Genomic DNA, 16,781 nt, shown 5'->3' with positions numbered 1-16,781 from the left:
TTTGTTCAAGGATGAAAACAGATGGTAACAATCAATAGACATGGGAAATTAAAAAAAGATTGAAATATGCAGATAAATTTTACCCTTATTTCTAGAAGAATCTACACTGCTTCATGATGCAAGATATTATGTTTTTATATATACTGTATATATTACAGTATATATACTGTAATTGGAATTCTCTGCAGTGAGTAATGGTCATTCCTCCTCTTAGCTGAATAATGTGATGAAAAATGAAGATAACATTATTACAAAGGAAGCTAGTATTATTGTTAAGAAAATTCTAAAGCCTCAAAATATGCTAATTCAGTTGAATAGCTCAGAGAACCAAATGGAACATGCTTCACAAAAATAGGTCTTGGGTTACCAGTCAAAATGATATTAGAGTGAGAATGTGTTGGTAACACACATTAATAAGTGGCAATCTAGGGAAAACTTCTATCCAATCGCTGAGGATGAAAAGAGGAGACTGTTTAAAATACACTTAAACCAGTGCATCGAAGGGACAATGGAATGGTGCTTTCTATGGCTGAATGGCTACATCTATATTCATTGCTTAAAATCATCTGGGAGCACTATTAGAAAATGCAATACCTACAAAATCATGTTAGAAATTAATAAGTGAGCAGGTCAAAGTGTCAGAATCAATTGTAAATCACGCCTAAAATAGAGCCAAAGGAAAGAGAAAACAAGGATTACACTGGATTGAACAATAGTTTGACCTAGTAACTGTAATCTATTAATTCATATACGACCTGATTAAGTGGCAGAGCAGGTATGATGGGCCAAATAACCTGCTCTTGATTGTAATTATGTTCTTACGAGCTAAGCATTATGTGGTCATTCATCAATACCAATGTCAAATCCAAAAGAAACAAAAAAAGTTTTAAAATACTGACATAAAGATTTATAATTCATTTGCAGAGTTAGTGTTACGGTACAATTGATACCAAAATTCATAGATTGCAAAGAGATATGATGAAATACGGAAGTGCGTGAAATTTTCCTGCGTCATAATTTCCAAGCAATGAAGGCGTTGAAACTGCCTGATGCTATGGCACTGTTATAGTGGAGAATGCCAACACCAATTTCTGAAGTACATGCCTACTTAAATGTAGAAAGTCAAAAGCTATTGTCATTGATATTTAACTCCTCCAAAGGATGCACTTCTGCCATGCAATCTGCAGAAATGAATATACTGATAAGTACATTAACAACTTGCAAAGTCCTGCAAATATGCTTTGTTGCACAAGGCATTCACAAGTTATTTAAATGGCTTATTAAGCCACAAGTATTGTTGGTCCTGTTAAATTAATTTTCATTGTGCGGATAATGAATATTCCCTTGAAGAGTTCAAAATTAAATTCTTAAGTTTATGCTTTTATAGCTTCTACCTTAAGCTCATATCGTGTTGAAATCTGCTTTCTAAAACAGTTTAATATGCTATATATTTAAAAAATCCTCCTGCTCTGCTCAGAGAAGTCTACAATCGGTCTTGCTACCCAGTCAACTTGATGGCAATGCTGGATAGAGATCCCATAGAGCTGACACGTAACATGAACCAAATTCAAGTAAGGTGAAATCAAAATACTTTTGTGGATAGCTTTTAAGTCAGCAGAGTGTTGTATTCAGCTGGTAACAGAAACATTCAAGCTTTTTTTTCTATATTAGACTTTGGTATTAGAATCATATACTCTCTCATTAAACTACGCAGCATAAAAATAGACAAAAGGCGCTGGATTTAATTAATACGAGTGTCAGGGAGAAAGCAGGAGAATTGGGATGGTAGGGAGAGATAGATCAGCCATGATTGAATGACATAGTAGACTTGATGGGCCGAATGGCCTAATTCTGCTCCTAATCATTTATGAACTTAACAGGTCAGGCAGTATTTCTGGAGACCTGCTGATTTTACCAGCATCTGCAGTTCTTGGTTTCTACAGCATAGAAAGAGATCCTTCTCCATGCTATGCCAACCAAATTGCCGAACCGAGCTAGTCCCACATCTGCACCTAGCTCTATCTCTCTCCAAATCTTTCCTAACCAAGTATCTGTCCAAATGGTCTTTGAAAGTATTAATTGTACTCTACCACCTCCTCTGATATCTCATCCCATAGCACAAACTTTCTGCTGTGTGAAACAGCTCCCCATCTGATTCCTTTTAAATCTTTCCTCTCTCACCATAAACCTATGCCCTCTAGTTTTAGACTCCTATACCCTGGGGAAAAGACTGGATATTCACAATATCTATGCCCTTCGTGATTGTATGATCCCTTACAAGATCACTCATCAGCCTCCTATGCTACAGGAAAAAAAAGATCCAGACTCAGCAGCTTCTTCTTCTAACTCTCATGCTCTAGACCAGATAACATCCACTTAATTATTTTTTGCACCCTTTCCAGTTTAATGAGATGCTTCCTATAGAAGGTTGATTAGTATTCCACAGGTGGCCTACAGCAGTTGAACTATGAAGTTCAAACTCCTGCACCCAGTATCTTGACTGATGAAGGCAGCATGCCGACCATCTTCCTCACCACCCTGTCCACCTGTCACCACTTTCACACACAAAACCATGCATTCTCTAATAGGTCCATGCCTTTCCAGATAAACATAGATTCTATCTCAGAGAATCCACTCCAATAGGTTTAGCCACGGCTGATTTTCAGTTCCCAGGCAGTTCCTTGCTGGCTTTTTTAAATAAAGGCACCTTAGCCATCCTTCAGTCATCCAGGACCTCACCTGTTGCTATCGATAATAGAATGATTTCTGCTTGTGGCCGGCAATGTTTTCTGTAGCTTCCTAACATGTCACAGGCTAAACCCGATCAGGTCCAAGGAATTTATTTACCTTTATGCATTTAAGACCTCTAGCACGTCCTATTCTGTAATGTGGATTCTCTTTCAGAATCACTATTAGGTTCACCGTCCCCTACAATCCATGTCTTGTCCACAAAAGAGACGAGAAGCATTCAATCAACACCACGCCATCTCCCATGTCTCTACACACAAATGACCTTGTTTTTCTTTCAGGGAACTTATTGACTCTTATTAAATCACCTAATGAGTAAAAACTGTGAAACAAATATCAATTTCACACATTCTTTGATATATCAATTTGATATAAACAAATATAAATTTCACACTCAGGAGGGGAGGAGCCATCTTGGTGAACGGTTGCTAGCTAGCAGCCGTCCGTTTTAAATTCGTTTTTTTTATAGTTTTTAGTGAGTCCTGTTTTTTGTTTGTAGGGGATATGGTCTTTTTAATGTGGGGGGTAGGTGTAAACTTTATTTCTAGGTCCCTACCTGGTCGGTGTGGCAGCCTTTTCTCCGGGCTGCCCGTCGACCCGTCCTCGTGGCCAAAGATCTTATAAGATCTTTGCTCGTGGCCTACCAGCGGGCTTGGAGTGCCGTTTCCTGGCGGGGACCGCCCAGCACCTCGGCCTCGGCGGCGGCACAGTGTTGGAGCGGAGTGGAGTGGAGCGGAGCGGAGCAGGCGATGCCTTGCCTGGGTCGCCGCGCTGGAGCTCTGGCGAGCTGGACCGCCGAGAGCAACATCTCCGGGCTGCGGAGCGGAGAGGCGGCGGTGCGGAGAGGCGGCAGTGCGGAGAGGCGGCGCCGACTTTTTCATCGGGAGCCTGGGAGCTCCAAACCGGCGCGGCCTTGTCGGCTTCGGCAACCGCGGGCTCCAACCAGGAAGCGGCCGTTCCAGGTGGCCCAGCCGCCGAAAGGACTCTCCCGACGCCGGGGCAAGACCACCCGGTGAGAACGGCCAGGGACATCGGGCCTCCGTAGAGGCAATTGCGGTGGCCTCAATAGGCCTGACTTTGGGGTGAACATGGGGTGGGGACTGGACATTGTGCCTTCCTCCACAGTGCTATCCACTGTGGGGGGATGATTTTTTTTTGTCTAATTGTAGTCCTGTAGGTCTGTGTCCAAGATGGCTGCCGTGAAGAGAGAGTGGACGCTGGCGCGCTTTGGCTGCCGCTGCTCTCTCTTCACACTGTGTTTTTGATTTTCTGTTTTTGGATTGAATTCTGTTTTTAATTTGTGTCTCTGTGATGTCTTTATTACTTGTTATATTCCGATTATATGTTTTTATTCCGATTACTATGTAAGGTGTCCTTGAGATGTCTGAAAGGCGCCCATTAAATAAAATGTATTATTATTTATTATTATTCTTTCACTATACAGTTCCATATAGCAAACGAACATCCATTCAAAAATAATTTGCCATGGACCTTAAAGATTTCCCTTGTAAAGCTTTATTGATATTTGATGCTTACAAGTATCCTACAATAGCTCATAGTACTTGAACAACAGCAATAGAGTGCAGACTCTGGTGGTTGCTTCTTCAAAACTATACATACTTTACGTATCCTTTTGAAATGTAGTAGATGCAACTCCCCAATGGTTCTTCCCTTATATTCACTCCAAAAGAAAAACTAATGAACAGAGCTCCAGCAACTTGGACAGGTAGAAAAATAAATCTATCGTGCTGAAAAAATAAAAATAAAGCTCAATTTTCTTACTTTATGGATCATTACAAGTCATAAAATGCCTAACACTGTTGACAATGTTTTTACTGCTGACCAGATGGAAGGCGAAATAAAAAAGATACATAGTTCCAGATGCTTTTTTGCCAGGAAATGCCATTTATGTACCAAAACCAGGAATAGAAATGGGCTGCAATATGGAAACCAGAAACCAGCTAAATTCATGATCGAAGTAGCAAGAAAAACTTACTAGAAAAACAAAATGCTCAGCAAAATGTGTCCATATATAAGAACATCAAATCTGATATTTGGTCAATCCAGTGGTGGAGGATTTAATAAAGTATATCCATCAATTGAGGCAGACACCAATGCTGGAAATCCAAGCTCTATTCTCCAGTGCAACTGCAGCACCACCAGGATGCAACTGAATGCCAACCAGTGAATCTTCTGATAACCACAAGCTGGTATATTATATTGAAAATTACTAAAAATAACATTCCATCAAGTTATTATTTTGTAAGCCTGGAATGATTGCAATCCTATTCCAGATCCACATTAAACATAGTCCCACAATATGGAAGTGTTTTAAGTTATGAAGATCAAAATCAAAATCAGTCAAAATCTTTTTCCCCAAGATGAAAATTACAAAGTCCACAGGTCACTGCTTTAAGGTGACAAGTTTAAAGGAGATGTGTGGAGCAAGTTTTTTTTCTATACATAGGTGGTTCCAGGAATGCACTGTCAGTGCCTCGGCAGTGGTGGTGGAGGCATCAGATGTAATAATTGTGTTTAAGAGGCTTTTAGATAGACACATGTATATGCAGAAAATGAAGGGATATTGTTGTGCAGGCAGAAGAGATTTGTTTTATTTTGGCATAGTGTTTGGCACAGACATTGTAGACTGAAGGGTCTGTTCTTGTGCTGTACTCTTCTATAGTCTTGGTTCGAAGATTTGTCTACAGACCAATACTCAGTGATAATATTCAATCGACTTCTCAGAAATAACAAATACTGTCTGCACTGCCGAAAATGCTTAAAACCTTCAAATGAAAATTCCTATTCTTCAGAGCCAAGTGAGAAACCGTTGTGTGCAAAGCCAATGATAGTGATACAATCTTTTAAGGATTTTATTGATGTGGTAGATGAGAATGCAAGAACTGATGTCAAGGAATGCATTTCTATACAGAACTGTCATATCTAAATTAAAGTTCATTGTGGAGAAATAGTTCTCACAGGAACAAACATAAATTAAGATACCATGACTATCGAACCTCAGTTTTGCACATAGGTTCAACACTGATTCAATTTGATAATCCTGACCTCTGTTATCCTGACCTCAATAGCTTGCCTTGTGGGTTCAATACTGGTTGAATTCATTTATCCTGACCACAACAGCTTTGTCTTGTAGATTCAACATTGGCTGAATTCAGTTTTGCGTGCAGGTTCAACATTGGTTGAATTCAGTTATCTTTTCTGAAACAAGAGGAACAAAACAAATATAACTATAACTTTCTGAGAAGATCAGTGAATTAAGGGGGGAGGAATTGGTTGGGGAAATTCCCTTAAATGTTAAGAAAAATTGAGAAGGGCTACACTATTATTATTTAAAAAATTAGTATTAATGTGTAATAACCCTCTATGGAAATAAAAGGGCAATAACTATGTTTAAAAAAATACTATTTATTTGATTGCAATGCAGTACCAAAAGCAAAAGGGCAATACCAATTCATTTGTGGAGCAGTACTTTGAATCATCATCTCTTTCCAAACTTCCTCAACCCGAAACTTCCCATTCATTCCCTCTCCAGATGCTGCCTGATCTGCTGACCTTCCCCCCCCCCCCCCCCCCCCCCTCCTATTTCAGGGCACCATAATGTTTGGGACAGCAATGTCCTGTAAATGAAAGTAGTCATGTTTAGTAATTTGTTGCATATCCTTTGCATGCAATGATCCCTTGAAGGCTGCGATTCATGGTCATCAATAATTTGCCGGGTGTCTTCTCTGGTGATGCTCTGCCAGGCTTGTATTGCAGCCATCTTTAGCTTATGCTTGTTTTGGGGGCTAATCACCTTGAGTTTTCTCTTCAGCATATAAAAGGCATGCTCAATTGGGTTCAGATCGGGCGATTGACTTGGCCACTCAAGAATTAACAAATTTTTAACTTTGAAAAACTCATTTGTTGTCTTAGCAGCATGTTTGGGATCATTGTCTTGCTGTAGAATTAACAGGTTTGAGGCATTTGTTTGAACATGAACAGATAGGAAGCGTCTATAGAATTCATTTCATAATTCATTTTGCTACTACCATCAGCAGTTGCATGATCAATGAAGATAAGTGAGTCAGTACCTTCAGCAGCCATACATGCCCAGGCCATAACACCCCCACCACTGTGTTTCACAGATGAGATGGTATGCTTTGGATCTTGGGCAGTTCCTTCTCTCCTCCATACTTTGCACTTGCCATCACTCTGATATGTTAATCTTCATCTCATCTGTCCACAAGACATTTTTCCAGAACTGAAGTTGCTCTTTTAAGCACTTCTTGGCAAACTGTAACCTCGCCATCCTATTTTTGCAGCTAACCAGTGGTTTGCATTATGCAGTGTAGCCTCTGTATTTCTGTTCATTAAGTGATCTGCGGACAGTGGTCATTGACAAATCCACACCTGACTACTGATGAGTGTTTCTGATCTGTCAGACAAGTGTTTGGGGATTTTTCTTTATTATAGAGAGAATTCTTCTGTCATCAGCTGCGGAGGTCTTCCTCGGCCTGCCAGTCCCTTTGCAATTAGTAAGCTCACCAGTGCTCTCTTTCTTCTTAATGATGTTCCAAACAGTTGATATTTGGTAAGCTTAAGCTTTGGTTGATGACTCTAACAGTTTTATTCGTGTTTCTCAGTCTCATAATGGCTTCTTTGACATTCATTGGCATAATAGTCTTCATGTTGATAAACAGCGATAAAAGTATCCAACGGTGATGGAAAGACTGGATGAAGGTGAGAGAGCTCTCTTATACCTGCATTAAGGTGGCAATTAAACACACCTGAGCAATTACAAACACATGTGAAGCCATGTATCCCAAACATTATGGTGCCCTGAAATGGGGGGACTATGTATAAACACTGCTGTAATTTCTACATGGTTAAACCAAAATGTATAAAAATGGCCTTTATTAAAATCTACAATGTGCACTTTAACAACATGTGATTTTTTTCTATTTCAAATCTCAAATTGTGAAGTACAGAGGCAAATAAATAAATGATGGGTCTTTGTCCCAAACATTATGGAGGGCACTACTTGGAACATACGCCCGTACAGCACAGAAACAGGCCCTGTGGTTCATAATGTCCATGTTGAACATAACAGGTTCGAACCTCTGCCCGCATCTCCTCTGCCTGCCTGTGGTACATATCCCTCCATATACATACACCTATCTAAAAGTCTCATAAATGCCACTGAAAGTGCATTCCTGGCACCCACCACTCTGTGTATAAAACATCTCACACATCTCAGTTTTACCCCCCTTACCATAAAAATCCTGCGCTCTAGAGTTTGACACTGCCATCCTGGGAATAAGGTTGTCAACCGGTCTATCTTCTCTATGCCTCTCTTATACTTCTACCAAACCTCCCCTCAGCCTGCAATGCTCCAGAGAAAACAGTCCAATTTCTTCTTATAGCTAATACCAACTATTCTGGTAGCATACTGGCACGCCTCTTCTGTTTCTGAACCCTCTCCAAAGCTTCCACATCTTTTGCTGAAATGGAGCGAACAGAACTGCAAACCATACTCCAAATGCAGCCTATACTACAAATACTCCAAAGTCCTATAAAGCTGCAACATCACTTTCAGACCTATGCTCAGTATCAGCCCCTACTTATGAATGCAAGCATACCTTATGCATTTTTTACTATTTACGTGCTGCCACTTTCAGAATATGGGCTTTCAGCTATGGACTTCAGCACCAAGATCTCTCTGTACATCTCTGCTGTCAAGAGGTCCTGCCATTATCTGTATACTTTCCCCTCACATTAGACCTCCCAAAGTGCAACACCTCAACTTGCTTAGATTACACCCCGTCTTGCATTTCTCTGCCCATTTCTTAAACTGATCTATTTGTATACTTTGACATCCTTCCTCATGTCCACAACTATATAAAAATATGCTTACATATATAGCAACATCCTTCCACCATAATTCTATCTTCAATAAGTAAACCAGTACCAAATCCAAATGACCAAATCGTCGTGGATTCCATACATCCTAACCTCAGCAGATAAACCCTCCAATATGTCCTCGCTGAGTGCCACCATGACATTCGTCCTGATTAGTAAAGCAGCTCCTTTCAATTCTTTCTGATTAGTAAAGCAACGGGTCTGAAGAAGGGTCTCGACCCGAAACGTCACCCATTCCTTTTCTCTAGAGATGCTGCCGGTCCCGCTGAGTTACTCCAGCAATTTGTGTCTAACTTCGATTTAAACCAGCATCTGCAGTTCTTTCCTACACAGCTTTTTTACCTCCCCCTCTATCATGTCTGAAATGTCAAACCCCTGGAATATTAAGCTGTCCATTCTGTCCCTCTCACAACCATGTCTCTGCAATGGCCACTACATCACAGTTCCAGGCACTGATGCAAGTTCCTCTGCTTTACCCATGATACTCCTTGCATTTCAACCCGTCGGCTTCACCATATTCCTTAAACCCTCCCTGACTGCCCTTCCTTTAAGACTTACTGGTCATAACCTCTCAGTCCTTTGATTTGCTGACCATCTACTCTGGTATCCAATTTTCTGCCACTCCAGTTTAAATCCTCCAGAGTAGCAAATCGTACCTCCCTGCAAGGAAATTTTTCCAGGATTAAACATCCTTTGATAATGTGATTAAAGAAACACAATGACATTTAAGCTTCTTTCACCACATTTGACATAATTTATCACCAATTAATGTGTTATGACAAAACAACATCAAGTGAAGAAGTAATCAAAATAAAAAGGGATAACAAGGAACTACATCTCGAAAATCTAACTCAATTGTTGACTACTTTTTTTGTGTCAGATTTCATGTTGCATTTTCATCAATTTCAGGAACATCTGTGGCTGTATGCTCAATTATTTCTGGTTCAATATCCTCAAATCAAAGCGTTATAAAAGTAAAAACTGAAACTAGTAAAAAAAGTTCAAAAGAGCTTCAAAATCTGAATGATGAGTTTTTAAAACATACTTTAAATAAGCTAACAGGCTAAACCATTCTCATTCACCTTGAACTGAGCAGATCTTAAAAGTACCTTCCCATCCAAGCATTGCTCCCATCTTGCATCTTCCAAGATGGGAGCAATGCAAGGCGAAGAGCCGGATATGGTAACAGCTGTGCACATAAGCAGAGGGGTGGCTATCGGAGATGACAAACATAGTGCTTGCAGTGATCGCGGGTGGTGGTGTTAGTGGAGGTGGTCGCAGGAGGCCATACAGTAGCTGGGTGAGCAAGTGAATGAAACGCAGCCTGTGGCAACTACATGGAGCTGCAGTGGTAGGCACTGTGCTGGGTCATCGATGCAGTGGCACTGGGACGCTGCGCCTTGAAAGTAGGATATAGGAAAGTGCATTTTGCCACGGCCCAAAATCAACCTTTTCAGAGACTTGGAAATCGCAAGCTGACGCAAGAATGTAGCGACACTGTATGCAGTTTCAGAGGAAGATCTATTGTACTCACGTATAAGACTGGATATTTCACTATAGCATTTCCCTGTATCTCTGAACATGTGACAATGAATAATCTAACTAAAATAAAACTAACAACCAGAAACAGAACAGTTGAACAATGACTCCTGCATTAGATTTATATTTATTCACTATAGTACTGCTTTCAACACCATAATCCTGTCATCTCCCAACTCCTGGATTTAGCTCCCCCTCACACTAGATCTTCAACTTTCTGACGCACAGACTTCAATTGGTAAGAATAGGTGACAACGCCTCCTCCACGGTAATTCCGAATACCAGTACCCCGCAAGGATGTGTTCTCAGTCCCCTTCTATACTCTCTATAGTCTCACAACTGTACAGTCAAATTCAGTTCCAATTCCATCTGCATTTACAGATGACACCACTGTGGTGGGCCGACTTGCAAACAAGGACGACGCAGAGCATAGGAAGGAGATAGAGAGATAATTAACATGGTGTCAGGACAATAACCCCTCCCTCAATGTCAGCAAGACAAAGGAGCTAGTTATTGACTTCAGGAAGCACTGTGGAGTACATGCCCCAATCATCATCAATGGTGCGGAAGTGGAAATGGTTGAGCACTGCAAGTTCCTTGGCATTAATATTACCAATGATCCGTCATGAACTAACCACGTCGATATAACAGTAAAGGCGGCACAACAACACTAATTCCTCAGGAGACCGAGTAAATTCGGCATATCTCCAGTGATATTCGGCATATCTTACAAACCTCTCCAAATGCATCTCTACAAATGCATACTGTCAGGTTGCATCACAGCTTGGTCTAGATAGATGCAGTCTAATCCATCACATAGATCAGACTTACTACCATTGACTCCATCTACACTTCATGCTGCCTCAGAAAAGCAGTCAACATACTTTAACCAAACTCAAGAACAATATAAAAGTACAAAATCAAAGACTTGTCCCATCCTGGTCCTTTCTCCTCCTCATCTGTGGCAAAAGGTACAGAACCTTGAAAGCTCACACCACCAGACTCAGAAACAGCTTCATCCCCTTTGTTATCAGACTTCTGAATATTATTAATTATTATTAAAGCTTTATTTCAGACACAGGTCCATATAACACATCAAACAGTACAAAGAATTACAAAGATACATTAAAAAATTGCATATTAGCCTAAAATCCTGAATACTCAATAGTTGCAGGAGTAGGCCATTCGGCCCTTCGAGCCAGCACCGGCATTCAATGTGATCATGGCTGGTCATCCCCAATCAGTACCCCGTTCCTGCATTCTTCCCATATCCCGACTCTGCTATCTTTAAGAGCTCTATCTTGAAAGTATCCAGAGAACCAGCCTCCACTGCCCTCTGAGGCAGAGAATTCCACAAACTCACAACTTTCTGTGTGAAAAAGTGTTTCCTCATCTCTGTTCTAAATGGCTTACCCCTTATTCTTAAACTGTGGCCCTGGTTCTGGACTCTCCCAACTAGCGTGTCCAAACCCTTAATAATCTATATGTTTCAATAAGATCCCCTCTCATTGTTCTAAATTCCAGAGTACACAAGCCCAGCCGCTCCATTCTCTCAGCATATGACAGTCCAGCCATCCCGGGAATGCACCTTGTAAATCTACGCTGTACTCCCTCAATAGCAAGAATGTCCTTCCTCAAATTGGGGGACCAAAACTGCAAACGATACTCCAGGTGTGGTTACAAGGTTAATTCCCGGGATGGCGGGACTGTCATATGCTGAGAGAATGGAGCAGCTGGGCTTGTACACTCTGGAGTTTAGAAGGAAGAGAGGGAATCTCATTGAAACATATAAAATTGTTAAGGGCTTGGATACACTAGAGGTAGGAAACATGTTCCCGATGTTGGGGGAGTCCAGAACCAGGGGGCCACAGTTTAAGAATAAGGAGTAAGCCACTTAGAACGGAGACGAGGAAACACTTTTTCTCACAGAGAGTGGTGAGTCTGTGGAATTCTCTGCCTCAGAGAATAGACAATAGGTGCAGGAGCAGGCCATTTGGTTCTCTGGAGGCTTTCAATAGAGAGCTAGATAGGGTTCTTAAAAATAGCGGAGTCAGGGGATATGGGAAGAAGGCAGGAACGGGGTACTGATTGGGGATGATAAGCCATGATCACATTGAATGGCGGTGCTGGCTCGGAGGGCCAAATGGCCTGCTCCTGCACCTATTGTCTATTGTGTGGTCTCACTGGGGCCCTGTACAACTGCAAAATGACTTATTTGCTCCTATACTCGATACACTTGTTATGAAGGCCAACATGCCATTCGCTTTCTTCACTGCCTGCTGTACCTGCATGCTTACTTTTAATTGACTGATGAACAAGGACCCCCCAGATCCCGTTGTACTTCCCCTTTCCTTCCATTAGCTAGTGTACTTCCCGATTCACCTCTACCCCATTCATGACCGATTAGGAAAAGGGGAGATGCAACGAGACCTGGGTATCATGGTACACCAGTCAGTGAAAGTAGGCATGCAGGTGCAGCAGGCAGTGAAGAAAGCAAATGGTATGTTAGCATTCATAGCAAAAGGATTTGAGTATAGGAGCAGTCAGGTTCTACTGCAGTTGTACAGGGTCTTGGTGAGACCACACCTGGAGTATTGCGTACAGTTTTTGTCTCCTAATCTGAGGAAGGACATTCTTGCCATAGAGGGAGTACAGAGAAGATTCACCAGACTGATTCCTGGGATGTCAGGACTTTCATATGAAGAAAGACTGGATAGACTCGGCTTGTACTCGCTAGAATTTAGAAGATTGAGGGGGGATCTTATAGAAACTTACAAAATTCTTAAGGGGTTGGACAGGCTAGATGCAGGAAGATTGTTCCCGATGTTGGGGAAATCCAGAACAAGGGGTCACAGTTTAAGGATAAGGGGGAAATCTTTTAGGACCGAGATGAGAAAAAAAATATTCACACAGAGAGTGGTGAATCTCTGGAATTCTCTACCACAGAATGTAGTTGAGGCCAGTTCATTGGCTATATTTAAGAGGGAATTAGATGTGGCCCTTGTGGCTAAAGGGATCAGGCAGTATGGAGAGAAGCTAGGTACAGGATACTGAGTTGGATGATCAGCCATGATCATATTGAATGACGGTGCAGGCTCGAAGGGCCGAATGGCCTACTCCTGCACTTATTTTCTATGTTTCTATGACTTTGGGCTTTGCTTAGGGAATTACTAACCCTACAATGTTGAGAACTATCATCTGCATTCTGTATCTTCCCTTTTGCTCTGTCTATTGCACTGACGATTGTATTTATGTATGGTATCTCTGATGTGGTTTGAAAGCATGCAAAACAAAGCATTTCACTAATCATCAGTACGTGACAATAATAAACCTAAACCTTTGCCAAATCATATCAAGAATTCATGTAATTGCCTTTGCTCAACCACATTTAAAAGTATCTCACTCAGACTTGTGGAAGTGAACCAACATTCCTGAACTTCTTACACCAAAGTAGAGAACTGCATTTTGTTATGTAGGTACAGGGAAAGCGTGTCAAATATGGCCTCATCAGAGGTTTTTCCACATATTTGAGGATATGTACCTCCAGTTCAGGAGGCTTAAATCTACACTCATTCTGATTTATAAAACATATTAAATGTAATTTATTAAAGACTGTTACTTTGAAAATACAACCATTATGTTATGCCTGAAATCCACTTGTCACAAGGCCACAGATAAGGAGTCACAGCAGCTGTGCAGTACACATGTCCATGTAATAAGAGCATCAATTTGATTTTAGCATCACACAAGCACTGCAGCTTGCCATTGAGGATACTAAAACACAAGGCCATTGAGCCCATCTAACCTAGCACACTAGATCCTTCTGTAAAAAAATCTGCTTGTACTTGCAAGGAATTATTTTCATGTACAACGAGGTCTCAGATCTTCCGGATACAATTGCAGTAAAATAAAACCTCCCGCAGAAGCTCCTGCAAAGAACAATTCTCACAGTACTTTCACAATATCCAAACAGTCTTGATGAAGGGTTCAAATTGAAACTTCGTCTGTCCATTTCCCTCTACAAATGCTGTCTGACCCATTAAGTTCCTACAGCACCTGCAGTCTCTTGTGTCTTTATGGTTAGGCTCACTTCAACTCTGCTTCTAAAATCTTCAAAGTTATAAAACTATATGAAGTGTCAGAATTTCATAGGTCACAATTTCGGGCAGTGCAGGGGCACAGCGGTAGAGTTGCTGCCTTAAGGACCTGTCCCACTTTCACAATCTAATTCACGACCTTTTTAACTCGTGGACATTTTTCATCGTGCTAGAAAAACGCCCCGACCTACTTGATGCCACGAGTACCTACGACTAGCATCATGACCTGCTACGACCATGCTGCGAGTGGGAGTCAAGGGCAAAGGTCGTGAAAGTGGGACAGGCCCTTTACAGCGCCAGAGACCCGGGTTTGATCCTGACTACAGGTGCTGTCTGTACAGAGATTATACGTTCTCCCTTTGACAGTGTGGGTTTCCTCCCACGCTCCAAAGATGTACAGGCTTGTACGTTAATTGGCTTCTGGAAATTGTAAATTGTCCATAGTTTGTAGGATAGTGATAGTGTACGAGGCGATAGCAGGCCGGTGTGAACTTGGTGGGTCGATGGGCCTGTTTCCATGCTGTATCTCTAAAGTCTAAAGTTCAAGGAGAACCCAAATATTATTTTAAAAGGTATCATAGTAATTGTGTTAAAGGGAGGTATCCCTCTAGGGGGAAAAGAGCAAAATATTTCCATCACAAATAGCTTCACGTACTTACAAAATACTTGACTTGCAAGCCCTTTACAGATATAAATACTATATACAACAAAGCATAAATATACTTTTAATTTCATACGTTTCTAATTATCCACATAATGCCAAACAATCACTGCATAATAATAAATCCACATATTAAAAATCAAGTAGTCAATCAAACATCAACTCTCCTCTCACCCCAATAAAAATCCTCTCCCTCAAATTCATTAATTTTTAAGGGATAAAATGTGACATTGAAAATTACAAACTTCGCAAACCTATTTAGACTGAGTGAACAGAACCTACATTCACTTTGATACTGTCAGAATCGCATTACAGTCCAAGTCAGACCATACAAAATTAGCAAAGAAACCAACCTCTTTTAATCCACGCTCTCTGCAACTTACTAAGAAGTTTAACTCATTCCAATCACTTCCCCTGTTCCACATTCCTCATCTTCATCAATACCCACTCTTTCCAATCTCCTCCACACATGCAGCTGTGGCTCAGTTGGTTCAAATACCGTAGGTTCAAGTCTTGCTCCTTACACATACCTAGTTTTGTAACATGAGTGCAACACCTATGGAGCACATTGTAATCAAAAATGCTGTATTCTGAATGAGACGTTAAGCCGAGTTCCCACTACTCTCACCACATTTCTGATTTTACAACTTAATGAAGCACCAAACAAAAACTGTGACTGGCCTGGAATCCATCGGTCAAGGGCCCAGGCGAACCAAGACCCTCCTTGCCAGCCCTGCAAGGAGAACCCAAAAACATGTATATGGATAGGTTATACAGCCCTGGTTTGCAGACGACAGAATCAGAGGGTAGTTGCAGTGTCAATATAAGAGGAAAATAAACCACTGCAGCGAGGCAGAACGCGTGCACAACCAATAGCTCGGTCTAAAATGCACTCATTATGAGTGTAGGCCTTTAAACACCACATCCAACCACGGCTTCAACGGGCAGACAGCTCTCACCATGGCGTAATTCTGCAGAGACGGGGGAATAGGGGAATAGTTGCCTCCGTTAACCTGGACTAACAGTCAGGCGACGGGCCTCTACCGTGCTGCCGTTACGTCAGTGGGATCTTGCTGAGCCGAGCCGAGCTGAGCACGCTTGGGCCTCCGCCTCCTCCTCCTCCTCTCCCAGCAACGATGCGGAGGGAGGGGGCGTTCAGGCCGAGCTGCACAGATTCCCTCCCTCCCCCCTGCACCTCCACGGGGCTGCGCAACCACACACACACACACCCCCGGCCCGCCCAGGCTCAACCCAGAGCCGAGGCCCAAGCCCGGGCCTGGCGCTGGGAGGCCTCAGGCTTCACCGGGTGTTGATTTATTAATCTCGCGGCCGCCGCTCACCTGATCGCGGGCTCGGGGGGGGGGGGGGGGGGGGGGGGGTTGGGTTGTGTGGGGGGCTTTTTTGTTTTAAATTTTAGGTTTTCCCCGTTTCCCTTCAGGGGCCTCCGGAGACCTGCGGCCGAGCGGGGACGCGGAGCGCTGCTCTTTGCTCGCCTCTGTGGTGCGCTGGGTCGCTCGGAGCCGCCGCCACTGTCGCCGCCGCCATGGAGAGAGAGAGGGAGGGAGGGAGAGTGAGCGAGAGAGAGAGCGAGCGGGAGGGAGGGAGGGAGGGAGAGAGGGGGAGGGACAAACCGTCCTGGCGTCACGCGGAGACAACCCGGGCCCGCCAGCCAGCCAGCCAGCGCTCAGCCCGCAACACGGGCAAGTAACTATGCGTTGGTAGAAACCAAAGACCTTTGGTAGAAACCGCAGATTAACTTTGTGTCGAAGACCCGCAGAGAGACTATGTGTTGGAACGACCTGCAGAGAAGCCATATG

The 16,781-nt window shown here is 42.4% G+C and overlaps 1 protein-coding gene across 5 annotated transcripts in view; it reads right to left on the bottom strand.

The window, feature by feature from the left end:
- The window catches only part of phf3 (PHD finger protein 3), a 110,087-nt gene extending 93,562 nt beyond the window's left edge, over nucleotides 1-16,525 (bottom strand). For 2 of the 5 annotated variants that reach the window (XM_033021875.1, XM_033021877.1), the window contains exons 1-2: nucleotides 16,305-16,525; nucleotides 5,882-5,967 (exon numbers count right to left, since the gene is read on the bottom strand). In XM_033021875.1, the coding sequence (XP_032877766.1) occupies nucleotides 5,882-5,945 (64 nt within the window). In that variant the 5' untranslated portion in view covers nucleotides 5,946-5,967; nucleotides 16,305-16,525. Of the gene's footprint in view, nucleotides 1-5,829; nucleotides 5,980-16,304 lie in introns of those variants that run through there. The other 3 variants (XM_033021879.1, XM_033021876.1, XM_033021878.1) reach the window with 3 other exon arrangements.
- Nucleotides 16,526-16,781: the final 256 nt, after the last annotated feature.

This window comes from Amblyraja radiata, chromosome 5 (genome assembly GCF_010909765.2).
Source record: "Amblyraja radiata isolate CabotCenter1 chromosome 5, sAmbRad1.1.pri, whole genome shotgun sequence".
Classification (NCBI taxonomy): domain Eukaryota; kingdom Metazoa; phylum Chordata; class Chondrichthyes; order Rajiformes; family Rajidae; genus Amblyraja; species Amblyraja radiata.
Note: the sequence above shows the minus strand (reverse complement) of the source record. Positions and strands in the feature narration are given on the sequence as shown.